Here is a 27949-nt window from a genome sequence, read left to right on the forward strand (position 1 = left end):
GAAGGGTTTCTTACACTCAGGGAAGTTGCATTTGGTGCCTGGAGAACGTCCTGTGCATTTCCAAGTCAGTTTTGCAGCACCAGGTTCAAACTTTGACCACTGCTTCTCTCACGTAGGGTAATTAAGTTTTGAGTACTTCATCTTTGAAAGAAACCCCTGTAGTTTAATACACAACTGACTCAATTCAGGTTCCCAGGACTATTAAAACAATTACCTGTAAACTGGCTTTTATTTATGGAAAATGGAATGCTTCATTAACAAACATTTTAAATGGGATATGAACAACACATTACAAAACAAACGAGTTCACATTGGGTTGTGTGAAATAAGATGGTAGCAGCTTAAAAAAAATGACACTTAAGAGTAGCCCACCAGTTACAATGAATGGTAACCTTGGGGAACAGCCTCATTTCAGTTGCCACCTTGAGTTAAAAACTAAAGACATTCAGTAGCGACGGTTGAAACGAGGGTCGTTGGGTCTGTTTGCTCTCTCCTGGCCGGCAAAGCCTTCCCCCTGCATTCCTCCTCCGTGCATCATCTGACTTTGGTTGCCACCTTGCATGAAACCTCCACGCCTAGAAAGGGATTCAGACACGTTAACTGCAGCGGTGACTCCTGATATGATGGGGATAGAATGGCTATTGTAATGGTGGAACTGGTGATACCAGGTTGAGAGAATGGCTGTTCTCTCACAGCTCTTGGTGTGATCTTTCACTCTTCAGCAACATTAAAACCATGGGAGCATTTCATCAGTCCTTGACATTTAAAGAAATCAGGTAACTTGATGCTCACCCAATTTAAGTAGAAGAGATGCCCCTTCAAAGGAAAACCCTCTGTTCTCTCTGAAGTCCTTACCCTGACATGCCTCCACGATGGATCACGTGGCCAGGTCTGCCTCTACCTCCACCTGAAAAAGTTCCAATGCTTCCTTTAACTCCACAGCAGTAAGTTTTCCTTCATCCCCACAGATAGCAGTGCCTGTCTTTCCTCCTTTACACAGCACAACTGCAGCTCACCTTGCCATCGCTCATGATCTCGCCCCATCATCCCTCCATCCACACTGCTCTGCCACGAACGATCTTGATGTCCTTCAAACTTGCGGCCGTGATCTCCCCAGTCCCGTCCATCCCTGTGGGAGAGTGGAATTTATCCTTCTCATGTGAGCCAGAGCACACACAGTGTTTGACTTTTAAAGGGAAAGCAGCAAAATCCCAACTGATCCTCAGTTCAATGCACTGACCGTGACTGCGGGGGCATCCCTCTGCTTTCACTCATCCTTCTGTCGGATCCGTAACTACCCCAGCTTTCCCGGGAATCTCGTGAGTGGCGGTCTGGTCCTCCATGGCGCTCATCTGGATAGTGCTGAAAGACAAAGATCACTGACAGGGCTGCCCAAACCAGGCTCTTCAGTTGTTTCAAGTTGCTCAGCTGTCATTATTCCATCCCAGAATTATTTAGGATGGAGACCATCTAGTCCAACCTCCCCACTCCCAGCAGGATCAGCCAGGGAAGGCCATCCTCAACAGTCTCCCATCAAGTTTTGAGTATCTTAACAGCTTCCCCATGCAAGTCACCGTGTGACCACCTCCATAGTTTAGTCATTGAACTAAATTTCATCTTATTAAAGAAAACAAGACAATCTGGTTGTCGAGAAGATACTTAATTCTAAACTACTGTTCTGTCTGACACACACTACAGAAACCCAGGCTGTAAGAAGTGAAGAGGTTTCTATAGCTTTGTAAGGCAACTCACTTGTCCATCCCGATCTCCCATCATTGTCCTGGATCCGTCCCTCCTACAAACAGACAATCACAATCAGACTGTGGTAGTAAACATCCAGCAGCCTCTAAAAATCCATCTATATAACAAGACAGGTGAAAGATCCTGCTTCCATGGAGTGCCAACATCATCTACAAAAGGCACAAAGAGCTGCAAGTTATGGAAACCATGTCACGTTTTGGATTCCTGAAGAACCCAAGGTATAAACCCAAATGCCAGGTGCCTGCAGTATTATTTAGGATTCTCTGCAAGCAGAACACTTGGAGCCAGCCTGCCAGAAGGCTTAATTCATGACACAGGACAGAGCTCTTCATGGGGATGTAAGAAGTCTGCAGCCACTAAGCCACGCTTACAAACTGAAATGCAACCCAAACACACAAGTGAAGACAGGAAAATGTACCATTAAATCTATTTTTCTCTTCCAGGGAACACTGTGGAGGGCAGACACCTACCTGTCTATTGAATGGTCTTGGTACCGGCCACGATCCCTGTGGTCGAAGTCGTGGAAGCGATCCTGGCGGCTGAAGTCTGAGTGGTACCTGTCATTCATTGCCATTCGTTTTGCCTCTGGCCAGTATGGATCATCTCTCCTGAAAGAAGGAACATGCTCACTTTAGCCAAAGTAATCACTTTTGATACTGTTTCTCCCATTCCACGACCGAAGGGAGTTCGAGCAGATAGTCCGACTGGGGCTATTAAACATGCTCATGTCCATGCCATCACCAAGCTGCTGACAGATGGAAGCTGAGAGCACGTGGAGAACTTTTTATAGCACGGGCAGATGAGCCAGAACCTGGCTGCGTTTTCCACTCACAGCATTTCTCTTGCTGGCTTTACCTGCCATCGATGTCATACGGTCTCCTCATGGCAGAGCGACGCTCCTGCTCATAGCGCAGCTGCTCGTGCTGGCGCCGCAGTTCTTCTCTTTCCCTCTGGATGCGATCCTGTTCCCTCCTCCTCTCATGCTCTATGTGCATTCGTTCCCTTTCCAGTCTTTCTCTTTCCATCCGTTCCCTTTCGAGACGCTGCCGTTCGATTTCCAGCCTCTCCCGAGCGATCTCCAGCCTTTCTCTTTCCTCTCGTTCCCGGATAGTCTGCAGGTGCTGCTGCCTCTCCCGGCGCTCCCGAGTGCTGTTTGAACACACACAGAAGGTCACAGATCTGATACTTCCACAAGAAAGGAGGTTAGAATGGAAGAAGAAAAGGAAAAAAGCCAGGGAAGGGAAGCACCCGAGGCATTTCCCTGCTCTTACCGGCGCTGCTCTGCCTCCCTCATCTTCCTCTGGGCTTTGATTTTGTCAAATGGCACAATCCCTTGTCTCTCCCTGCTCTCCGATTTGCGATCCTGGCTCTTGATGCTCTGGATTTGATATTGAAGGAGAGAAACTCAGTGGAGTACATTTACAAAAGGACAACTATCCCAAGCAATAATGAGCTCCATTTCCACTCATCCAGATCCAGGTCCCCTCACTTTTCAAGCAGGCTATTCTTTTAGTGTTACAGACACACCATAACAGTGCTACTGCCCATATGTGTTTGGGGGGGGGTTCAGTGCTGAATGGTATCAGTTCTACAAAAGGTATTTTACTAATTAGCATCTAAATCCACATTTTAGTAACTCCAACTGGACAAACCAGTAAGACCACTGCCGGTTCCATGTCACTTGGCAGGATTCAGTGCTTGTTTCTAAGGGAGACTGTCAACCTTTCCCATGCAGAAACATGACTTACTCGGTCTTTTGATGTAGTTGATGTTTTCACACTAATAACAGGTTCTCCTTTGGATTTATCCATTACTACTGTTCTCTCTGTTCCTTTACTTCCTAAATCCATCAGAGGTTGAGGGGAAAGACATGGAAAAGAACAATGAAACTACATAACTAACCCTACTCATTGCTATGCCAAACACTGTGCTCTCTAGAATGCCAAGACAGGCATTTAACCCTCTCTTCAAAAACCATTCTCCACTACACCTATTCCAGTGCTTCTGTTGAGCACAACACAATGTCAAACTCCCTCCCCTCCACCTCTTTATACCTTCTGGATTTCCCATTAGGAACCAGAACTAATTCCAGACCATTGGCAGTCCTTGGGAAAGAACCACCTACAATTAATTACTCGTTTTTTTCACCCTATCTTCTACTCTATGAAAAACAGAATAGCCGAATTACCTGACTTAATAGTTTTAGGTTGATCTGATGAACCTGGCTTCAGTTCCTCTTTCTCTTTTTTTTCCTTTTCATCTTTGTCTTCTGTCTTTTTAGGATCATCTTTTTGGTCAGATTTCTCATCCTTTTTAACACTGCCAGGTCTATAGAGAGATACTGGTATAGATTAGACTAATACAGAGGCAGAACTGAAAGGAGAATCCTAGCAATACCAAAACAAAGCAGCAAACACCTTTGGACAGAGGATTTCCAGAACAGTACCTCTCAGTGGCTGTTTCTTTCTTTGTTTCATTCTCTTTTTTATCGCTTAGCTTCTTCCCAGCGGGTTCACTTTTGGCCTGAAATGTATTTTGCACATCATCAGCTGAGAATGTGGCCTCGATCACTCGTACAATGAGGTGGTAGTGGGGTATCTTTGAGGACCAGTACTCACTTTTTCTACAGAGATTATCTTCCCATGTAACTCTGTTTTGTGGAGGTGAGTGATGCACTTGGTGGCTTCCTCAGCTGTTGACATGGTGACAAAGCCGTAGCAGCGAGCACCGGGGCTGCGAGCGTTAGTCACCACTTTGGCACCTACCACCTTGCCAAAAGAAAAGAGGGATTTACACTCCCTGGCACAAGTGTTGTCACAAGGAACATTACAAAGGTTTTACTAGCCCCACGGCTTTCAGGCAGACTCAAAGCTATGCCACACTTCATTTCTGTGCCTGTTTGTAAAAGTCACATTTAAATTAGGGAGCACTGTCAGTAGTTCAATGTTCAGTAGCAGGTTGTTGCACAAACTGCTTTCTTTTACTCCAACGTGCTGACAGGAATCTTTAAACAGGCTTCAAAGTTTTGACAGAAATCCATATTTATGTCTCTGACATTAATTTTCTATTGAACTAACTCCTTCCATCTCCCATCTGACAGGGACATTTAACCTGCTAGTTGCTTTATCATTAATAAACAATTGCAGGAGCCTCCCCACAAACCAAGGCCCATAAAGTGCATTTTCTCTGCTTGGAAGCAAGTGACAGCAGGAAGGAGTGGGCATTCAGCATGTACTTTGGCCATTTTTCCCTTGCAACCACAAAGTCTTTTTGACCATTTCATTCCCTTCACTGGTAGTTTCAGTGTCAGGAGCTTAAGAAGTGTTATTAAGATAGTTTCAAATTAAAAGAAACCCTTACCTTCCCATATCTGCTAAACAGATTCTTCAGATCTGTAGCCCTGGTAGTGGAAGCCAGGCCACTCACCCAGAAGTTTCTACCAGAACCACTGGCAGTGCGACCTGAAGAGGAAAACAGATCAACCCAAACCTCCAAAACTTTGCTATTCCAAGAACTCCTTCAGATTTAGAAAGGAGCAGTTCCACCAAGTCTTTCGTATTTTTATATCAAAGAGCAAATAAAATGACGCACAGAACATTCTCCCCTCAGTATTCACATTCCTGAAGGCAAGAAGCATTGAAAGTGCAAAAACTTGAAGCTGGAACTACAAGCTTTGATGCATGCAGCAGGTTGTTATCTCTTGCGCTCCCTGACTCCAAAGCAATGTTGATGGGATGCAGACTAACCATGGGAAGACATCCACCATAAAGCAAGGAAGTTTCCTCTCCTATTTTTGTCCACACGGATTCCACAGTTAGGGTAGGAGTCTGTGTGTGACTTTAGTTACAGGAGTTAGAGAAGACCCAGCTTCCTCCAACTGTGCAAGAGCACCAAATAAATCTGGCATCTAAACCAGAAAGATCCTTTGGAAGAAGGTCCACAGGGGCAAGGACATTATCAGACACCCAAATTCCTGAAGACTGTTTGGAATGCAGACTTCAAGGAGAGTCTTCCCAGTCCACAAAAAATCCTTGGCCAAAAGACACCATGTACAAACCTTTCAAATGTTCTGAAACAAGAGAATAGAAGATTCCAGACTGTCAGCAAGAGGGAAAGAGACTCCAATGGAGCTGACTGTGAAGTAGCTTACACAGACAGGTATAACCCCAGATCTTGGAAGAAGCAGCTGACAATGAGTTCAGCCTGTGCCGTAAATCTCAACTAAAACCAAATTCCTCTTGTCCAGTGGATAGAAACAACTAATAATGAGTTTCTTCACTATGACAGGAATTGTAGAAACTTCTACACCTACAGTGCTGAACTACCAGCCTGCAGTATGCAAGGGGAATGCTAGCAGTCAGTTGCCCTGGTCAAGGTAGGAGGGAACAGAGGGGTGCGATGAGCTGCAGAGACTCAGCAGCCTGATGTATGAAAGGAAGAAGTATAATGAAAAGACGGAGCAGCAGACAGTGCTGATCAAGGCATTTTCATCTTGGATATGAGGCATATTTGCACCATGAACTGGATCTGTGTGGACAAAGATTTAATAGCATCAATCTAACCTGAAGACAGTATTAAGCTTGAAGTTTCTGTGGTATTTAAATACATGAAGACAAGATTCCAGATGACTTCAGCAAAACAGAAGTTCTGAAGAATTCCAGCTGTAAAGCAAACATAACTGAGGAAGGCACCTGACTCACTAACCACTGCAGGCAAGAATCTTCAGTGCCATGCAGGACATACCTGCCACTTGTTACAAGCTACCTTGGAAGATCAAGACACACAAGGCTGTGACAGATGGCCTTAGAAAATGTATAAAAGGAAAACTGGGGTTCTTTTTGCATAAATTGTTTAAAAACGAACAGAAAGAGGTTACTCTTTTATGGTATTTAACAACTGCAACGTGCTTTTCCACTGAAGTAGCCCATCCAATACAAAGCCAGATTCTCCAAGCAAGCACTGAAGTTCTGTTTTCTTAAAAGAAACCTACCTTTCTCATCCTTTGGTATTATCTTTGCATCTCTGTCCTCCTCACCGGGGCTAAAGACAAAACACCACGTTATTTCAGTCCGAAAGAAAAGAGTTTCACTAGAACTTCTGAAAAATGCTAAAGTTAAATACCTACCAGAAAATATGTTGCAAATGAAAACACACCTTTGTATACTTGATTTAAGAAATCTGACAGGAAATAATGAAGTCAGATTCTTAAACAGACTTATAGAGACATTTACAAATAAGAGTAATTTAAGAAAACAACCTCTGAAGGTTGAGGAAGGAAAAGAAATCAAACCCTCTTTGTGTTTAAAAACCAACAACATACAAAATCTGCCCATGGAGAAATAAAACAGACTCTTTAGGAATAGGCTACAATTTCATCAGTCTCGGTGGCCAATTGAAGGAAACAGCTTTATGCGCGTCACGTACCCAGCCATGACAAAAAGATCTGGTCTAGAACGGAGAAAAAACAAACCTCTTTTTCTGATCACCGCCCTCACTGGCTGAGGACTCTTTAGTAGCAGGGGGTTCCTCTGAATTAGCTTTGTCTTCTGCTTTCTTGGCATCTTCTTTGCTATCTTTGGCTTCGGGACCTGCGCCTTTGCCCGCTGGTTCCCCACTAGAGGCTTCCAGGCCTGGGGAGCGTTTGCTACTCTGATCGCTCACGCTCTCTACTACTAAAGAGTCAGAGTCCGGCTTCGCTTCCTCTATTGTCTGTTCACTTGTCTCCCCTTTCGCTACAACTAAACGCTTTGCTTCCTTCCTTGCCATAGCTTGGGCCGCTTTGCTGTCCAAATCTAAAGCATCTTCCTCCACCTGAGCGCCACCAAGAGCGTCCTCTTCCTCTGCCAGCCTCTTGCCTGGCACCACGTTACTGGCTTCCTGTGCATGCGCCCGCTCCGCTTCGGAAGTTTCTTCGTTAAGTAGCTCAGATTTACAAGTTTCCCCCAAAATGTCGAGTATTTTCTCATTTTCTACGGATTTAACAGGAATAGAATGGCACAAGATTTAATCACCAGGGAAATACAGCAATCACAAACGTGGAACTGGCATGGCTGCCACACTAACACCAAGAGAACTTCTAAGCTACACAGAGATTGGAAAACCCTAGTGTACACAGTGTTACAAGCTACCCTACCTGCTCTCTCACACGCTACCCAATCAGCCCTACAGTGTTAACAGGGAAGAAAAATGCCCCCAACAGATTTAACAACAACCTTCTGGCTCATCCTTGATATTCTTCATGCAATTGTTCAGCTCTGTTTCTTCTCTAGTTAGCTTCCAGAGTCCCAGATGTTTAACTGAACGTATCAAGACACTGAGGGTTCAATTTTTAAATTTCTGTGAAATTCTCTTAGCAGACAGTCCAACATGAGAACTGGGCATCTTCTGATGGTGCATGAGTGTGTTTGCAGTCCAGAAAGTGAAAAGTATCTGTATGAAATTTCCATGAAGAAACTCTCTTCTTTCTTCTGTATCCAGTAACTAAACTTTACATTTTAATGCCCTACAATATCTTTTTACTGCTTTCACTGCCTCTTTACTTAGTAAGAGTTTTAGGTGTGTGCAATATCACAAGATCTGTTTACAAGTAGAATCTTTAGCTTTTAAACTGTGATTAACTTCTCTAAATCCATTTATGTAGCTTAACAGGTTTTTAAACCATTTCATTTCACTGGGAATATTTCAAAGATGACAAGCATTACTTCACAGATCTGGGGATATGATTGGGTTTCCAATCTCTATGACCCTGCATGATCTGGATTGTCCATCATAAAAATAATGCAACTTATGTTTTTTTTTGCCTGGGGTTTTAATCGTTAATGGTTTAAAAAGTATTAGTTGAAAAGACAGGAATATGTTTTTCTTTAACAGTACCTGGCTCCAAGTGTAGCTTCTCCATTTTCTGTGTGGGAAAAGAAAACACAGAATGAGGATTTTAGGAAATGTATTTGGTAACACAGATCACAGACTGATTACACCCTCCCACCCCATCCCAAGACTGAAAACTACACAAATTCACCTCCTACATTTAGCACTTGTCACCATCCACTGGAACTTCGGTAGTTTTTCTGGCACATTAAAGCCTAATGAAAACATCAGCCACAACAGCATTCTCCAATCTAACTTGGAACGTTAAAGAGACAAAGTGCTTTCATGCACAACATCAACTGCAGAGCAAAACCCAAACCCAGCTGCTACTTGATATAATCAGCAGCAGAAAGAAATCAATAGCACAAGATCATTTTTACTTGCCACAAAGTGGGAGAGGTCTTGCTAGCTGACTGAAACTGGGGACAAGACCCAGGGGGTTCTCATCTGACAGACCGCATCCTGATTCGGAGAAAACTCCAGGAACAAACTTGCCACCAAAGTTTTCAAGCTGACAAGCAGGTATTCTTTACTGCAGCGCCGGGAGACACGGGGGATAGCTCCTCCTAACGTGTGTCACCCCAGTTGCCACAAGCCATCCTTTTATAGCCACTGGGCATACATACATATTCATGAGGCTACGTATGGATTACATAATTTTCCGGAAAGTTCCCCGCATGCATACAGAATTGTGGTGCTGGGCTCTGAGGGTCGTTTACTTCTTCCAAGGATCTTCATCGCTTCTGGCAGCCTTTGAAGCAGGCGCAGTAGATGCTCATACCAGTTTAATTGGTTCATTAGCACCAGAGACATAACAATCCTCCTATCCTCCTACTTATCAGTTAGTTTAGCTGTAGCCCATCCTGGACACCTGTGGTTCCCAGATACTCCTTATCCCCGTGTCCTGTTCTTCTAGACTGTTTTTCTTAAACTATGTCAACTATAACAATTTATCTTGTGAGAATTCTATGTTCTCTAGCTGTACTCTATTTTTTTTTCTCTATGTATCATGCACCTCAGTAATTTTCCATTGCTACTGTTACAAAGCCATCAAACGTAACATTACTTAAACCTAATTCTAAAGGTTTCTATATTCCATTTTGTGATTTGTGCCCCCTTGTTTCAATCCTGAGCAAGCCCACTATGTCTTGGATTCTGCTCCCATTTCATGTTATGGTCATGTTTTCTTAGAGTGAATACTGGCAAGAACAATCTGAAACACAGCTATGTATTTCATTTACCTTCATTTCTATTAAATCAGAAGAAGAGGCATCTAAATTGTTTTCAATTTCATCATAATCTTCCTAAAAAAGTAAAAGAGGAATTACAGCACTTCTTACAAAAAGTACCATTCACTTCTGCTGAAATACTGCATGCAATTCTCCCCAGCAATCACAGAGGAAATACCTACCAGTATTTGACTGATTCCAATTGCTCCTTCAGATTGTGACCCAAGAATGAGGAGCAATGTAAGTATTCTTAATGATTAATATCTTTCCCCAGTTACCTTTCCTTTTCATTTTGACATTGTCTATATCAAAGTTACTCTCATTTAGCGAGGAAATTTATTTCACGTTGCTGTGGTTACTGCACAGAACGTGTTTTTCCATTGTCCCATGTTGTACTACACTGAAATAACTCACTCATATGCCCATAAACTTATTAAATCCCTTCTGAAACGTTACAAAGATCTCTCCTCACCTCATTTTCCGTTAGCTGATCTGGAAGTTCTTTCATATCTGCTTCGACATTGTCTTTATTATCAGACAGAGAATCAAGGATATTATCTGGACTATAGTCTTCTCCACAGTCCACAGCACTGCTGTTATCTATTTCAGCTTCATCTAACACACTGATATCCATCATGTCAATGTCTTGCAAGGTATCCAGACTGGCTTCGATATCATCCTACAGAAAGAAAAAAGGTGGATGTGTATTTACTGCAAATGACAAATGTCAAATGATGTCTTAGTAACATGATTTCACTTGCCTGCCCATCTCTAGAGTTTTCTTCTAGTCCATTGTCTTCAACACCTTCTTCTTCTGGTTTTCTTCCTAAAAATAGCATCACTGAAGTGAAATACAGCACTAAATGTCATAACACGTCTACTCTTTGCTGAATTACATATTTAACGCTGAACTTGTTTCAACCAGTAATGATTAAAACCCTGATTTACAAATCCAGTACTGAAACAGAAGGAATCACCATGGGGCTCTGAGTTGTAGCTATATGGAAGCAAAGGGGACTGTATTTGTCATACCTTTACTAGCTCTTTTTGGCATTCTCTTGTTGCTCAGTTCGGAGGCCACAGGAATTTCATCAGGATCTCCCCCTTCCTCCTCGATAGCCTGTGGGAGACAGCAGCATGACATCCAGTGCACGGACCTCTGCTGAGAACAGTGCTGATCACACAGGGGGGTTGTCATTAGCACTCACAGTGTCAAGACCTTTCCTGCTTTTCCTCTTGCCCTGCCAGCGAGCAGGCTGGGGGGGTGTGACAAGCTGGGAGGGCACACAGCCAGGACAGTGGCTCTGTCTGACCACAGGGATATTCCAGACCGTAGGATCTCATGCACAGCAATAGAACTGATAGGGCTGCTATGACCTGGAGACTTAGCACTGCTCACATTGACAGCCAGCGATTGTTTCCTTTAATATCACTTTTCTTGGGTGGGTTTCTTTTCCTCCTGAGTTTATCTTTCCCTTTTTAACATTATTAATCTCTCTTTACCACAATCCACGAGTTTTCTTTAACTTTTACCCTTCCAGTTCTCCCTCCCTATCCCCACCCATGTGGTACTCACCTGCCTACTCAGGTTAAACCCCATTTTGGGGGGATTTTCACTCAGAAACCTTAGAGTGTCACCCTATCCCACATCATCCCGCCAAGCAGCCCTTGGAAACACTCCATAGTAAAGTGCTGACCACACAACCGCACAGAAAGTTCCGGCTGAAGAGCAAAGTTCCCTTCCTCTGTCAACAACGCTTCTTATTCATTAGATAAGCTTAAAAGCGTATAAAAAGGGGAGGGACCGCCGCAGGAACTTGGGCGCACCCCACACACTGTTTCCTTCTCAACCTGCGGGACTGTAAGAACCCATAAACGGATCAGGATCGACTCCCGCTGGTCTGGACTAAGGAAACATGCGAAATTACATTCCGGAACGGCGGCAAAGATGGATTTAAGCGAGGTTTGGACACAGGAACCATGGGGACCGGCGGGCGGGGGGGGGGACGACAGCGTCTCGCGCTCCCTCAGGCCCCGGCGCGCGCATGCGCCCAGTCCCTCAGGCCGGGGACAAAGGACCCGGATGACACCTCCTTTTCCCCCCTCCTCCTCCTCCTCCGCCGCCCCCTTCCCCCGCCGTGATCGCGCTTCACCTTTCTCAGCCGCTCCATGAGGACGCTCTTGTTGCCGCCGCTGTCCAAGTTACGGCGCTTGAGTTCGGCGCGGAGGTCGATGACCCGCAGCTCGCTCAGCCGCCGCGTTTCGGGTTCTGAGCCCAGAGCCGCGGCCGCACCAAGGGATGTGAAGTCCCCTAGCCCGGCCGCTGACTGACTCTCCGCCATTAAGGCGCCCTTCGATGTTTCCACCGAGAGGCCGAACGCGGCACAACCGAGCACCTCACCTTTAGATCGCGGCGCAAGATGGTGGACAGGCCGAGGCGCGGCGGGGGAGCGGGGACGCAGTGCGCAGGCGCGGAGGGGCGGGGCCTGGCCGGAGCGGTGATTGACAGCTCTAGCGCATGCGCGCCGCGGCTCCTCCCTGCGCCCCCGCCTTTTACCTCAGCGCCTGTTGCGCTCGCCGCCATTTTGTGCCGCCGCGGCGGCTCCTCCGTTGTGTTCGCGGCCGGTGCGAGCCGAGCTAGCGGCCCCATGGCGGACAGCCAGGCAGCGGCTGGGCCGGGAGAACCCGCCTCTCTGTGTGCGGCTGGGCTCCCCGGTTCGGAGCCTGAAACCCGCCGGCGGCTGAGCGAGCTGCGGGTCATCGACCTGCGCGCCGAGCTCAAGCGGCGTAGTTTGGACAGCGGCGGCAACAAGAGCGTCCTCATGGAGCGGCTCCGGAGGGTGAGCGGGGGGGCTGTGGGGGCCCGCCCGGTGCCCTGAGGAAAATGGTGGCAAACACCCATGGAAAGTGGGCTGAGGGGGGCGGCGGGGCCGGGGAGGGTTAATGGAGGCCCCACCGGTCCGTGACGAGCGGGGCTTCGGTGTGCCGGGCCCCCGAGAACGGCGGGTGTCAGGGGGTAGCGGTGCGCTGTCTATGGGGGGAGCTTGTGGGGTTGGTTCCCTGTGGGTGTCTGTCGTTCCTATCCACGCAGCGAGCCCCCCACCTCCTTCCTGGACCCACACAGCACAGCGTGTCTGCTGGGTGTCGTATCCTCGTGCTATGCACTGAGCATGGATTTAAGATCCTGTTCGCTGTCTGCTAGGCTTCCTGCTCCGTGCTTTTTCTTTCCTGGCTTTCCACCTCGTCCCTTGTCCCCTTAAGAGCGTTTGGCACTAGCGGCATGCAGGTCACCTCCGTTGACCTGGTGCTTGTGGCTCCTAGGGCCGGGCTTCTCACGCTGTCGCAACACCGCGGGTTGGGATGGACTTTTTCTGCCTCGAGGTCATGCTTCTCTCCAGAAACCTTCCACCAACACCTTCGCGCTTTCCTGCGTGCTCGTTGCTTTGCTCTGGTGGGCTTTGGGTTGTTGCTCCTTGCCTAACTCAGAGCACTAGGTTGTTGGTTTGGTGGGTTTCTGCCTTGGGTGTCCTGCTTTTCAGCTTGCGATAATGCACGAATGGGATTTGTATGTCTGTCTTGATATCTGTTTTTATCTTTTCCACTTAATAGGCTATTGAGGAGGAAGGGGGGAATCCTGATGAAATTCCAGTGGTTTCAGAAAATGTCATGAAGAAAACTCCAAAAAGAAGCAGCAAAGGTACAGGGCAGTTAGAGGGGATCTTCCACCCCATCTCCCCTTGAGTTTTCCTGGGACTTTTACTCGTGGAATGGAGCCTTGCTGGTCTTTTTTTCCTGAAGTCTGCTTTTCCTTTTGTATTAATTTTCGAACTGATGCTGGCTGCTTTGCAATCTCAAAGCTATACCTAACATTGCATTTAAGGTCCCTTCCGACCCAGACCGTTCTGTGATTACTTGCCTGAGCCAGTACTGGGTAAAAGCTGCTTACTAAGCACAGTTCAATCTACTGTTCCTTTAATACGTTACTGATACTCTTCCTCCCCATTTGTGCTCAGGTTTTTGGGGCTGAATGGTATGGGGTTAATCTGGTCCTTTATTGACAGAGCTTCGTGTGATTTAATAAGGCAGGAATTGTGCCACTTGAAGGATCTGTTGGTTTGTTCTCAAGGTTCTCTAAAATTTATAGCAGGAATTCATAAATAATAGTTGAAGCAGTGTCAGTCCTCTTAAAATAAATGAACCTTTATTTTTTTTTACATGACCACCTTTATAAAGGTTTTTTTTTGAGGTAGAAATGCAGAGTTTCCAGCAAATTCAGAAGAACCTCTATGGTGTGTTCTGCTTATTCTTCATAGCAAATAGCCTCTTTTTTCTCCCTAGAAGGCCAGTTTTTAACCAATTTCAGAAATTGGATCTGTTTTAAGGCTTTCTTTGTGCAGATTTTTTTCTCATGGGGAGACATAGTCTTACCATAATCCTTATTTTAAAGTCATTTTTCTAAAATGAGCATAGTTTGAGCTTATTTTGTAATGAAAGAGCGTTGAAAGTTTTGTGTTGGGGCTGAGCAGAAGGAGCAGTTGTGCTGAAGGGTTTTAATCGTCATTTTTTACTTCTTTAACGTGTAAATCTGCGAGCTGAAGCTCCAGTGTTTTGCTGACTAATTTGTTTGACCCAGATTCTCATCATTGGCATGTTCTTTCATTTGCTTGCCATCTCAAAGGTGAAATCTTAATTGGGATGAGAACAGTCATGTGTGGGTAAAATCAGAGAGGTCTTTCGTAGCCACGTTCATTTTCAAGCCTCTGACAGATTGTCCTGGGATGTTTGGTGTCGGGATGGAGATAGACAAGATGCTCCTCTCAGCTCTAGAACCCCTTTCCCTTTTTTATTGTAATGTGCTTGTAGTTTGGTGATGAAAAATCACATTCCTAAAAGGTGACACAAGAGTTCTTGTTGAGCGCTGAAGCCAGCGTCCTGTTGGCAATAACAGCAGAGCTGACATTAGATGTGCAGCTGGTGAAGGGAACACTGCAAAAACACACAAGGCGGGGGGGGGGTTACACAAGGGGGGGGGTTGTTTGGTTGCCTTTCTCTTCTTTCTGGTAAATGTCTGTAAAAAAAGAAAAGGTTGAGCTAATAATTACTGCAATAGCCTCAGCTGGGAAGCACAGTGGTGCTTGAACTCGTGACAGACCTTGGATTGTAGCTGTCTGTCAGTCACTGAGCTGGGATGGACACTCAGTTGTGGCAAATCAGGAAAAAGCAGATAACTAAACTGAATGGCATGTGAATCTGATGGCAAAATGAAGCTTGAAGGGGGAACGTACTGTGACCTGCTTTTCATTCTAATGGCCGTAATGTTGTTAGGACGTAGACCTGATGACGAGGGAGTAGAAGATAATGGTCTGGAAGAGGACTCGGGAGATGGACAGGTATGTGAGGCTGGGTTTGATGGGAAGTAGTGATAGTGTTGCCCACAAGTTACCATGACTATTATATATACTTTTTTTCTTTCCACAGGAGGATATTGAAGCAAGTTTGGATAACTTGCAGGATATTGACATGATGGATATTAGTGTGTTAGATGAAGCTGAAATAGATAATGGCAATGCGGTAGATTGCGGAGAGGATTACAGTGCTGATAATATTCTTGACTCACTGTCTGATAGTAAAGAAAATGCTGATGCAGAAGTGAAAGAACTTGCAGATCAGCCTACAGAATATGCTCTAGGTAACTTGGAGGCATCCCCACAATTTTCAGACATTAAAGAAGAATCAAGAGAAATATCAGTAGTGATGGTATGCATCTGTTCTGTGTGTGGAATCAGATTCTTTTTTTCCTTTATTTTTTATTTTTTAAGTAGCAGACCAGTAGCTAAAGAGTATTTGCAACAATTTGGGGTTCTGCCAGGTATCATGGGCTTTGCTTTTGCTTTTACATATCTGTGGAAATAGATTTTCAGTTGGTTGTAGACATGGGTCTAGAAATGACTGGCAGTCCAGACAGCATTCATTTGAATCATGCTTTAAACTCTGCTCCACCTTCTGTTTACATTCCCCTCTTCATAGCTTCACTTAGGAGGACATGTGAGGCCTGCAGATGCTGCAGCTTCATCTCAGCTGAGCAGCAACATTCTGGGAACTATATTCCAGATGATCTTTCTCTTAAAAGAGGGTCTCACAGTTACTTCTTGAAAGTAGTTTTATGTTGACTTTCTGTGTTCATCTGCCTGTTGCACTGCTTATACGACATTGTCCATCTGGGCTAGAAGATAATTTCCCACCTCCCAAGTCAAGTGGTTATCTTCTGAAATGTATCTCAAAGCATTTGAAGGAGGTTATTTCTGCTACATCTCATTGGGAAGTGTGGCTCTTGCTTGTGCATGTACGTTGTGTCATTGGGATGGACTACAACATCCTAATTTGGGGAAGGTGGTTCCCTCCCGAGATCTGAAAGTTGCAGAAATAAGCTTAATCCTATCCCTAAGCACCTCCTACCCCAGACAAGCAACTAGAAATACCCACAAAGCATTTCCATTCAGTGACTGAGCTACCAAGTCCAGGTCAGCTCCTGCCATCTTTTATCACTAAACAGTTAGCAAGTCCCGTAGACTTTTTGGCTTTACGTTGTTGCTGTAAATAAGAGATAAAGACAAGAGAAAGTTTGCGATTGGAGTCCCCATCCTTAAAAGATTTTGATGAGCTGCCCATCATGTGGGAGGTAATGAGAAAGCTTATTCAGTCACTGGGGATTGGGAAGAGGCCTGAGGGTCAGTTTTTACCCTTCCTGGTTGTTTTGGACACAGTATGTTTGCTTGATATCACTTGTCAGTGAAAATAAAAGCTGTTCTTTCAGGTTTCATTCACAGTACCATTTTTTGAATGGATAACAAAATATCTTCTGTTTCATAGGTGGAGGTTGAAGATGTTGGAACCAGTTTAGATGCTGCTTCAGCTGATTTAATCGTAATAAAGGTAAATGGCAACCCAGTTTTTCTTTACAAACGAAAAAAGGCTTAATATATGCCTTATATAGTAAATGTAGTGTTATATCTATTAAAAATGTCACTAAATCTGTGTGCAGAAACAGTGTATGTGCAGATAGTACACAGTGGGTACGCATCTGTCAGCTCATATCTATGTGATGTATATTCCATACTGAGATTGGGAAGTAGATTGGATTCTTTTTACGTATTGTATAAACCAACTCAGTACCTTAACATTCTGTTTAACTTCCATCGCAAGCATACGTATCCCATGAAAGCTGAAACCAGTCTATTCCTGAAACACTGGCTTGGTTTCCAGCTCGCTCCTGGTAGGTTAAGGAATTGTAGCTCCAGGTGGAGCTAGTGTTTGTAGGGATGCTGTTTCCAGAGCACAGACTTCTTACTATAGACTCTAGAGAAGGGCAACACAAAGATGAGCTTTGCTCTGCTGCTAACAGTTGTTGATCTCTTACCCATGGGAACATGCGCCATGTGTTCAATATTTGGAGAAATATCAAAGTTCTTACGCATCTTGTAAAACTTGAAGATGTTAAAAAAGTAATGTTAAACCTTCTTGGGAGAAAATCTCTTAAAATTCAGTGTTTTCCAAGTGGAAGCAGGCTGAATTATAGTTACTCTTCCCCTAAATTCTCCTCTACTGAGGAGGTTGGGAGTTGTTATTAGGAATGACATGTTGCCTTCTTACAGAGTAGTGATACTTCTCCATTTCTTACCCTTTTTCACTGCAGGAACTTGAAGTGTTACCTTTGGAGCCAGGTACTGTTTTTGGGGGTGGGTTTTTTTGGTAGTTTTTTGGTGTTTTCTGTTTTGTTTTAAAGCCAAAAAAAAAAAAAAGTCCTGGGGGCATTGCAACAGTTTCATTCTTCATTGAATTCTTTTTTTGTGTCCCTGGTTATTTTAATGCATTACTGTAGTGTACGTTGTTATGGTGGACAGTCCAGGACATGCAGGGTCATGGAGATTGGAAACCCAGTCATATCACCAGATCTGTGAATAACCACCTTGGGAAAACATGTCTTTAACATGATTCAGAGGTTCCAGAGAGCTGGTGCCTAGAGTGAAGTTAAGGAATGAGCCTTAAAGATGTAAAGGTTCTGCAAACAGATCTTGTGATATCACACTGTGCTGTAGTGCTGTGAATATCAAGACAGGAGCATAGGTAATGCAAAGCTTTGGTACAGAACTGCAACTAAATGAGTGACTGGACTTCAGAAGAAGGAGCACACTGTCGTCACAGGAATTTCCTACGGATCTGAGTTGCTTTCTGGACTGCAAACACACTCATGCACCATCAGAAGATGCCCAGTTCTCATGTTGGACTGTCTGCTAAGAGAATTTCACAGAAATTTGGAAATTGAACTCTCAGTGCCATGGTACGTTCAGTTAAACATCTGGGACTCTGGAAGCTAACTAGAGAAGAAACAGAGCTGAACAATTGCATGAAGAATATCAAGGATGAGCCAGAAGGTTGTTGTTAAATCTGTTGGGGGCATTTTTCTTCCCTGTTAACACTGTAGGGCTGATTGGGTAGCGTGTGAGAGAGCAGGTAGGGTAGCTTGTAACACTGTGTACACTAGGGTTTTCCAATCTCTGTGTAGCTTAGAAGTTCTCTTGGTGTTAGTGTGGCAGCCATGCCAGTTCCACGTTTGTGATTGCTGTATTTCCCTGGTGATTAAATCTTGTGCCATTCTATTCCTGTTAAATCCGTAGAAAATGAGAAAATACTCGACATTTTGGGGGAAACTTGTAAATCTGAGCTACTTAACGAAGAAACTTCCGAAGCGGAGCGGGCGCATGCACAGGAAGCCAGTAACGTGGTGCCAGGCAAGAGGCTGGCAGAGGAAGAGGACGCTCTTGGTGGCGCTCAGGTGGAGGAAGATGCTTTAGATTTGGACAGCAAAGCGGCCCAAGCTATGGCAAGGAAGGAAGCAAAGCGTTTAGTTGTAGCGAAAGGGGAGACAAGTGAACAGACAATAGAGGAAGCGAAGCCGGACTCTGACTCTTTAGTAGTAGAGAGCGTGAGCGATCAGAGTAGCAAACGCTCCCCAGGCCTGGAAGCCTCTAGTGGGGAACCAGCGGGCAAAGGCGCAGGTCCCGAAGCCAAAGATAGCAAAGAAGATGCCAAGAAAGCAGAAGACAAAGCTAATTCAGAGGAACCCCCTGCTACTAAAGAGTCCTCAGCCAGTGAGGGCGGTGATCAGAAAAAGAGGTTTGTTTTTTCTCCGTTCTAGACCAGATCTTTTTGTCATGGCTGGGTACGTGACGCGCATAAAGCTGTTTCCTTCAATTGGCCACCGAGACTGATGAAATTGTAGCCTATTCCTAAAGAGTCTGTTTTATTTCTCCATGGGCAGATTTTGTATGTTGTTGGTTTTTAAACACAAAGAGGGTTTGATTTCTTTTCCTTCCTCAACCTTCAGAGGTTGTTTTCTTAAATTACTCTTTTATTTTTGTCAACTGCAAACCAGAATTGTCCGGTTGAGGATATGAATCCCATATTTCCTGTCAATCTTCCATAAATTTGCACAGATAGTGTTTATTTCAGAACTAATTTACTGGTAGGTATCCAACTTTTAGTGCACAGTCTAGAATTAATGATCTTTTTGCATATGGGTATTTGAATAACGTGGTGTTTTGTCTTTAGCCCCGGTGAGGAGGACAGAGATCCAAAGATGATCTCAAAGGATGAGAAAGGTAGGTTTTGGATGGATTTTGCTTTGTTTTCTTAAATACACAAATTACTTGAGGGGAAAAAATGTTGTGGGGTCAAATCTAACCAAGTTTGGAGTTCAGAAGTTCATTTTTGCGGGACGCAATGCATGCATTGATGTTAAGATTGACTGGGAGACGTGGAAATAAACTGGCATTTGAAGATACTTGCAAACACCAGAGAGGGACTTTTCATCAGGGCCTGTACAATAGGACAAGAGGTAATGGGTTCAAGCTGAAACAGGGAAAGTTCAGTTCAGGTTAGACGTAAGGAAGTTGTTCTTTACTGTGAGGGTGGTGAGGCCCTGGCACAGGTTGCCTAGAGAGGTGGTAAATGCTCCATCCCTGGCAGTGTTCAAGGCCAGATTGGACAGAGCCTTGGGCAACATTGTCTAAGGTGATGCATCCCTACCTGTGGCAGGAGGTTGGAACTGGATGATCTTAAGGTCCTTTGCAACCCAAACCACCCTATGTTTCTATGAAGGAAAAAAATAGTGGTGGGTTTGTTTTTTTTTAAGGTCATTACCATTTGTGTTCTTGTGCTTCATGGTCTTTCCTGTTTGGTTTGTTTGTACCTTAGGCCGTGGGGGCAGTGGTTCTGGCAGAAATCTGTGGGTTAGTGGCCTTTCCTCCTCTACTAGAGCTACAGACTTGAAGAATCTGTTCAGCAAGTATGGAAAGGTACGGGGCAGATGTGTACATTAACAAACCCTTGCAGCTATTTCAAAGGATGACCTTAAATTTAGCACTTATTTTTCCTTATGATAACTGAGTAGGGTAAACTGACATTTCTTGTGTTCTTTTGAAACTGCAAGTAGCTTCATGAGGGAGGTTGCCTGAAAGTCACATTTTGGAGAACCTCTGTGCAGAGACCTGTGAAAATGGGGTGTCTCTTGACAGGAGAGACCGGTGGATTGTCATCAAGTGTGCTGAAGCCTAATTATATCTCTTGGGTTCCAGTTTGATTCTGGTTTAACCTGTTCCATTTCGAGGGAATGAAACTGAACAGTTCCTATAGCAGGGGCTGGAACTGGATGAGCTTTTAAGGCCCTTTGCAACCCAAAGCATCGCATGATTCTATGAAATGATGATTAGGTTTTATCTGGCAACAGATCTGCAGCCACAAAATGATCTGTTTTTTTTCCCCAAAGGTGGTTGGTGCCAAAGTGGTGACCAACGCTCGCAGCCCCGGCTCCCGCTGCTATGGCTTTGTCACCATGTCAACATCTGAGGAAGCCACCAAGTGCATTAATCATCTCCACAGGACAGAGCTGCATGGCAAAATGATTTCTGTGGAAAAGGTAAGTAGTGGCTATTTCATGACACCGCAATGGAAATAAACCTGAGCAAGTTGCAGGTCTTACAATACAAATATTTCTGCTTCAAATTGCAGGCAAAGAACGAACCAGCTGGGAAGAAGCCTTCAGACAAAAAGGAGGGGGAAACAAGGAAGGAAAAAGACAGGCACCATTCTTCAGAGCCCAAGTCTGAGAAGTAAAGTGGTTTTGGGTATTTTTTGGTGTTTAAAGACCACTCACTTGAACTGCAGCCGTGTGAGCAAAGTGAACAGTAATAAATCTCGGTGTGTTGCTTCACACGGCATCTGAAGTGTAGGAGTAATACTGAGAAAGATGAAATTGGTGGTGTACAGCAGCAAGTGCATCTTAATTTGTTCTCTGTTCAGAAATCTGGAGCTTTTCAGGGGTTAGTATCAGATCTTGTCAGTTGTATCAGGAGATACCCAGTTAGCCTGTTCCTAGATAAACCCTGAAGTACATGTTGGCTTCAGCACAGCAGATGGAAGGGTTGGGAGTGGGGTTTTGGAGAGTACTTGTGTTGAGGGTTTTTTTGGAGGGTGAGGAGGTTTACATGGTCGGCTTGGTCAGAATGGGTGTATAGCACTTCTTGTTAGGTTATCTCTACTAAAGCAAAGTTTACCTTTAGGTCTGTTGGTGTTAAGAAGGAGGAGAAGCCTGACAAAAAAGATGATGCTAAGAAAGCAGAAAAAGATGGAAAAGATGAAAAAGAAGGAAAAGAGAAAGACGACCAAAAGGCTGGATCCTCTGATAGATCCAGGGCAAGCAAGTCAGGTAATTCCAGCTGCCTTTCAACAAACCTCAATAAAACCTCAGTAAAATCACTTTTTACTGCTTTAGTATCCCAGTGGTTTGAAATCTGACAAGGATTATTGAATGGCTTGCACATTATTTATTCTTGGGTGGGTTTTGTTTTCTAGCGAGTCGAGGAACCGAGAGGACAGTGGTGATGGATAAATCAAAGGGAGAACCAGTTATTAGTGTGAAGACTTCCACATCAAAGGAGAGGGTAAGGACAGAAGAAAGCCTTTGTGTCAAAATAAGTGACAAACAGCTTTTTATGCGTGTAGTTTAAGGGGGTTTTGCCTCTTGGGAACAGTTCTTTTCTCACTTTTAGAAAGCATTAGGGTGTTCAAGATGCTGCAGAGGTAAATGCTGGTGCTTCACCTTCTTCATAGCTTTTGTCAGTGCTGTCCTAGTCACAGACACGGAATTGCACTGTGAAAATGGTGTTAAGATGATGTGTTTCCCCAAGCGCGGAGCGTGGCGACTGGTGACCTTTAAAGTCACGTATCACTTGCCACCGACACAAGTCACATCACGTGCCCGAAGTATTTATATATACAGAAACCCATTAAACTTGTAGCCAAAGGCAGGGTGCTTTTCCCTGCGTGGCTTTCCCATGGAATGCCAATGTCTCGGAGAAGGTGGGCTGTCTGTTTTGCTCAGGTTGGCACAAGGTAGGCCTTTTACCTTGGGATATCAGCCGAAAAACACACCGTGTTGAGCTCCTGTGTTGTTTTGCTTGAACTCAGAGTACAAAGAGCCAGGACCGCAAATCCGAGAGCAAGGAAAAACAAGATATTTTATCCTTTGATAAAATCAAAGAGCAGCGAGAGCGGGAGCGGCAGCGACAGCGGGAGCGGGAGATCCGGGAGACGGAAAGGCGCCGGTGAGTTCTCTCACGTTCCCCCTCGCCTTTGGACAGCATTTGGGTTTCCTTCCCTCCTCTGTGTTTGGAACAGGCCAGCGGCCCCCCAGCATTAGGATCTCACATGGATTTGGTGCTAATCTCTTGATCGAGCATGAATAAGGCCAAATGATGAAGGTTTTTACCACTAAAATCTCTCTTTTCCAAGCCTGTGCTTTTCAAGAGGCTCTTGTGGAGCAGTAACCTTTGTAGGTGCTTCCAGGTCCACTCCATGTGCATTTCTGTGTTTGACTTCTTTCCATGGAAGCTTGTAAATGCTTTTTCTGTTTGTCAAGCTTCTGTCTTAGGACATGTTTTGCTCTGTGAAAGCTTTCTCAGAGCTGATGGAGATAACTCTCTTACTCACGCAGAAAGCTTATCCTTGCTTTTCATCTGGATCTTTCTTCCCTCCCCCCCTAAACCAAATAGCTGTGATTTAGATGAGCTCATTCCCATTTGAGCAGGTAGTGGGAAGAACAGAAACAAGAAACCCCACTATAACAAAGAAGCCAGAAAGCTGAGACTGAAGCTCCTGGACTGACACCAAAGTGTCTCTCTTTCCCTCAGAGAGCGAGAGCGGCGGGATCGGGAGCAGCGGCTTCAAGCTATTCACGAGCGGGATGAGAGGCAGCGGCTGCAGAGGGAGCGGGAGCGGCTGGAATTCCAGAGGCAACGGCTTGACAGAGAGCGCCTGGAGAGGGAGAGGTTGGAGAGGGAAAGAATGCACATAGAGCAGGAGAGGAGGCGAGAGCAGGAGCGGATCCAGCGGGAGCGTGAAGAGCTGCGGCGTCAGCAGGAACAGCTCCGCTATGAGCAGGAGCGGAGATCTGCCATGCGGAGGCCTTATGATCCTGATGGCAGGTAATGATAACCATGATGGGATCCCAAAGTCTCCAGTTATAGAGCGTTGTAAAGCCCTTGTGAATTGGGAGTGCTCTTGCTGAAGCAGTTGTGGGAGCTTACAACTGAAAGACTGTTTCCATGTTGCTTTGAACACTTGGATATTGAGCTGGGTGGGAGACCAAATGTTCATCCTTTTCTCTCTGTGAGCACCATTTTATTGCAGCAGGTTTAAAACTCTTACATCCCAAAGAGGAGTGACCAAGGGCAAAAACTGCTTGTTGGTTTTGAAGCGGGATTGCTTGATGAGATATTCATTCTCTTCTTGCATCAGCACATGCTGAGGTCAAGCTTTAGTGTCAGTGCATCTCACCTCCTCTGAAGTGCAATGCAACTGAAGCACCCAGGAGTTCCTAGTTTTAAGTCTAAAACAGTGGTTTGGACAATTGCATGGGATGAAGCTTGCTCTCAAGTGATCGGGGAGGAAGGTGGGTTTGGAATCACTACTGATGGTGACCTCCTTTGCAGGCGGGATGACCCGTACTGGCCCGAGGCGAAGCGAATGGCGCTGGACGATCGGTACCATTCTGAATTCAGCCGCCAGGATCGCTTCCATGACTTCGACCACAGGGATCGTGGCCGGTACCAGGATCATTGTTTGGACAGGTTGGCAAGGAGATGTTTGGGTTTTTTTTTTTCCCCCTATATCTTCATGAAAATGAGTGTCTTTTTGTGGAAGGGTGCCAAAAGAGAAGAGCGAAAGAAACAACTTGGGGTCATTTCTTGTGTTTAATTTCATCCTTGCTTGCAGTCCTGTGTTTCCATTGGGTTTGGACATGCTGGAAAGAGGCTGCATAAAGATTATAAGCCAAGTCCTAATGTAGTCTGCCATCATGCCAAGAGAGATCCCAGAACTGCTCTGGAGATGGATGGAAACCTGGTTTACAAGTCCCTGTTCATTAGCCTGAGCTTGAGCCATTTCCTTTTGCTGTAAAACCTTTCCTGCTTTCATGTTTGGAGCCCAGCTAGTGCAGATGTTTAGTTCCACAGTTCTGCATTGTGCTTATTGAGACTTCTGTCTTGCTTTGCTTCTGCTTGAAACTCATTTCTCATAGTGGAAGGGTCACTCAGTCTTCTCCCTTGGTAGCATCAAGGGCCTGCCCATGCCTTGGTGACGCTTCACATGCCCTTATTACAGTAATAAGTGCCACTTTGAGCTCTTTGTGTGCTGTGGAACACGAACTCCTTTGAGTATCTTGCCACTAAACACATGGGCATTCAGCTTTACAGCCTAATGAAGATAAACTTTCCTGCCCTATTTCATACAGACATTGGCATTAGGATCACTGTGTGGATTCAACCAAAACTTTTCTTTCTGTTCTAGAAGAGACGGTTCAAGAGGAATACCGGATCGTGACGGGCAGGTGGGTGATAGCCAGTACCCCCTGCACTTAAAAGCCACACAAGCCAATCCCAGACTGGAAAGAACACAGTGCACACACTTCCTACTTCACCCATCAGAGGGGTCCCTTCTCTGATGTGTGTCTCTGAAATAACGGGTGTCCTAATTGCACGAGGGAGGTGACTGTGTGAAAACAGTTCCCCAGTGGCGTGCAAAACCTTTCATTTCTGAAAAGAGGTAGGAAGGAGGCAGATATTCTATGTGAACATGAAAGAGCTGCAGTTAGAATGAAGCCTCAAAGCCACCCTAGAAACCAGCAACCACCCTCCCCAGCTAAAAACCTCCCATCACTGAGAAGGGAGTGAAGCAAACACCTAGAGCGATCCATGGGACCAGTAAACCCAGAGACAGCTCCTGGTCTTTCTGTCAGCTTACAGAATCCAAACTGGAGCTGGTTTTTTGCTCACTTGAAAGAAAACCTGTATCAATGCTGAACGTAACGCTGCCATTTGCCTTCCAGCACTACCCGGAGGAGCGGCACGGAGGGCCTGAGCGACATTCCCGGGATAGCTGGGGTGGCTATGGCTCCGACCGGAGGATGAATGAAGGGAGAGGGATCCCCCCCCCAACCCGGTTAGTGATTCCTTGGTTCCTCACATTGAAGCTCTTGGCATGAACCTTTGAAGGGTGACACGAGTGAATCCTGTCTCCAGATAGAAGCACGTTTCCACGTGTCAGGAGAGCGTTGGAGTGAGGAGAGAGGCGCTGCCCAGTTTAGCTCAGCTCCTGACTGGTTCTCTCATGAATAACTTTCTCTTCTGCAGCTGAGATTCAGCCCCATCCTGGATGCTCCAGTTCCACCTCCCACAGCCTCAGCTGGGCTTAGGGCTCAGGGTTTAAGGAAACTGGAGTCATAATCTCCAGTGTTGGGGGTGGAGAGCTGAGCCCCATCTGGTCATTTCTCTTTAAACCAGCCAGTCGAGCTGGGCACAGTCCAGAGGCATCATGTCCAGTTACCCCCTCAACCAGCCCACCAGGACTGGCCTAAATCCACCAGCCAGTCAATGAGTTGTTCCATGTTTAAGTACATCAGTCCATTGTGCTGCTAACGCTGTCTCTGTGGAGCAAAGAGGTGCTTTGTGGTGTGGAGGATGCTGTCCAGCAGCTTTTCTTTGCCCAGTTGTTACTACAACTGTTGGGTCTTGGTTAACCATGGAGTAGCTCCGGATGGGTGCAGGGTTTGGCTTCCCCCATGCTGCTCAACGAAGAAGGGACCCACTAGAAGATGTTCTTTTATGTTTTGAAGAGCTGGCCGTGGCTGGGGAGATGATGGCCCAAGGTTAGAGGGGCACCGAGATCGTTCATGGCAGGGCAGTGTGGCTGGAGGAGTGATGGGACGGGATCGTGAGCAAGGTACACTTGCTGCTTCCAGTGTGGTTTCCCCTCTTCCTGCTGCTCGACTTCCAGCAGCAGTTCCAATTCCTCTGGAGCTTTAGCAGCATTGCCAAGAAAGCAAATGAAATTCTGGGAAGCAGGTGTTTTTTTTCTTAGGAAAACACAAAAAGTCTTTTTTTTTCTTCTTTTTTTTTTTTTGTCTTTTTTTCCTTTTTTTTTTTTTTTCTTTTTCCTTCCTTTTTATTTCATTTTCAATTAGGTGGTGATAGAAGCATGCCTGGTCAGTCAGGACCAGGCCATGTGGTGAATCGAGGAGGGCTGTCAGGGTAAGGAGCTTTGTCAGAGTGCTTCTCATGTCGTGATAATAGTTGCCCTGTCTAACAGAAGACACCCCTGTCTCAATCATGACAAACACTTTTCGCCTTCTCCTTAACTATGGATTGGCAAGTAGAAAACTCACCCAAAGCCACCTCGTTGCTCTGAGCCCCCTGCCCCTTCCTGGGCTCATCTCAGGGGGGTTGCTCTTGGTTGCAGGCGCGGAGGCTTCGCCCAGGTTGGGAACCAGAGCCAAGTCCTGCCCAGCACCGGGATCCAGGGAGTGTTTGTGGGACAGGAGCGGCTGCCCCGGCCCCCGGAGCCACGCTTCACCCGCCGCTACTGAGAGCCCCCATCTGCCCCTACAGAGCTCAATCTCTATTTTTCTTTAATGACAATGAGTGGTGACTTTTATGCCCCTTGACTTTGCCAGGACACCAGGAGGCTGCTGTTGCCTCGTAGCCAAATGGTAACTTTGCGTCAGTTTGGTTTTACTCTTTCTTTTTGTAATAAACGTCTTCTTGGTCAAACATCCCCTCACGTTTCTGGTAGTTGAAACATTCCAGTTTGCAGTAACAATAAACTCGGTTTTGGCTGCTCCTCTCTTGGTTCTGGAGTTCTTGGTTAGGGGGCTTGTAGGGCAGCGGAGGAAGGAGATGAGTTCGTGGTTAGGGGGCTTGTAGGGCAGCTCCAGTGCCTGAAGGGGTTGCAGGGAACCTGGAGAGGGGCTTTGGGTATGGGGAGCCCGTAGGGGTGGTAGAGGCGGAGGGGACTACATTACCCAGAGAGCATCGCGCTGATGAGGGGGGTGGTCAGTGGCGTCGTGGGCGGGGCTCGAGGTCGTGCGGGGTCACGGTCGAAAACGCGCTGGGCGATCCAAAGGGACCCCATAGGGATGCTGAGGAACACGAAAGAACCCTTTAAGGGACTGTGGAACCCCATAGGGATGCTGAGGGACACTAGGGACCCCCATAAGGGGCTGTGGCACCCCATAGGGATGCTGAGGGACGTGAATGAGCCCCATAAGGGGCTGTGGCACCCCATAGGCATGCTGAGGGACACTAAGGAACCCCATAAGGGGCTGTGGCACCCCATAGGGATGCTGAGGCACACTAAGGAACGCCGTAAGGGGCTGTGGCACCCCATAGGGATGCTGAGGCACACTAAGGAACCCCATAAGGGGCTGTGGAACCCCATAGGGATGCTGAGGCACACTAAGGAACCCCATAAGGGGCTATGGCACCCCATGGGGATGCTGGAGGACTCGGAGGTGTGGGATATGGGGAAGGGCAGTCTGGGATACCCCATCGCTCCATCCCCACCATCCACCTGAGATCCGGGCCCCGCTCCATGCCGCAGGAGCAGCGTGTCCTGCTCTCCCCTCGCAGGGACGAGGCCCCGGGGGGGGGGGGGGCTGCAGCACCCGCTCTGTCCCCTCCCGCGGCACGGAGCCGTCTGTG

At 46.0% G+C, this 27949-nt stretch overlaps 2 protein-coding genes across 8 annotated transcripts; one reads left to right on the forward strand and one right to left on the reverse strand.

Moving 5' to 3' along the window:
- Positions 1 to 210: 210 nt before the first annotated feature.
- On the reverse strand, positions 211 to 12330 carry LOC133276169 (scaffold attachment factor B1-like). Of its 2 annotated transcripts, XM_061466742.1 has the most exons (21): positions 12011 to 12330; positions 10890 to 10977; positions 10619 to 10683; positions 10330 to 10536; positions 9870 to 9932; positions 8635 to 8662; positions 7232 to 7730; positions 6752 to 6801; positions 5122 to 5222; positions 4380 to 4529; positions 4208 to 4284; positions 3950 to 4089; positions 3510 to 3601; positions 3033 to 3139; positions 2617 to 2910; positions 2232 to 2369; positions 1753 to 1795; positions 1241 to 1362; positions 1017 to 1129; positions 856 to 907; positions 211 to 575 (listed from the first exon to the last, which is right to left on the reverse strand). In XM_061466742.1, exons 1-21 carry the CDS (start codon positions 12197 to 12199, stop codon positions 446 to 448), a joined length of 2748 nt encoding a protein of 915 aa, XP_061322726.1. In that variant the 5' UTR covers positions 12200 to 12330; the 3' UTR covers positions 211 to 445. The 2 variants fall into 2 exon arrangements, with proteins under 2 accessions (XP_061322726.1, XP_061322725.1); XM_061466741.1 differs by lacking the exons at positions 9870 to 9932; positions 10619 to 10683; positions 10890 to 10977; positions 12011 to 12330 and having other exon boundaries at positions 10330 to 10568.
- On the forward strand, positions 11762 to 27089 carry LOC133276167 (scaffold attachment factor B1-like). Of its 6 annotated transcripts, none has more exons than XM_061466738.1 (21): positions 11762 to 11820; positions 13467 to 13554; positions 15183 to 15247; positions 15336 to 15614; positions 16728 to 16790; positions 17551 to 17578; positions 18533 to 19031; positions 19467 to 19516; positions 20112 to 20212; positions 20683 to 20832; positions 20925 to 21025; positions 21476 to 21621; positions 21768 to 21856; positions 22383 to 22519; positions 23105 to 23398; positions 23906 to 24043; positions 24762 to 24801; positions 25300 to 25412; positions 26086 to 26192; positions 26434 to 26500; positions 26709 to 27089. In XM_061466738.1, exons 1-21 carry the CDS (start codon positions 11806 to 11808, stop codon positions 26833 to 26835), a joined length of 2697 nt encoding a protein of 898 aa, XP_061322722.1. In that variant the 5' UTR covers positions 11762 to 11805; the 3' UTR covers positions 26836 to 27089. The 6 variants fall into 6 exon arrangements, 5 of the variants coding, with proteins under 5 accessions (XP_061322722.1, XP_061322724.1, XP_061322720.1 ...); XM_061466740.1 differs by lacking the exon at positions 11762 to 11820 and adding an exon at positions 12251 to 12697; XM_061466736.1 differs by lacking the exons at positions 11762 to 11820; positions 26434 to 26500 and adding an exon at positions 12394 to 12697.
- The last annotated feature ends 860 nt before the right edge of the window (positions 27090 to 27949 follow it).

This window comes from Pezoporus flaviventris, unplaced genomic scaffold, assembly GCF_033815535.1.
Source record: "Pezoporus flaviventris isolate CSIRO_AGI_PZ_B2104156 unplaced genomic scaffold, CSIRO_AGI_Pfla_v1 ptg000043l, whole genome shotgun sequence".
NCBI lineage: Eukaryota > Metazoa > Chordata > Aves > Psittaciformes > Psittacidae > Pezoporus > Pezoporus flaviventris.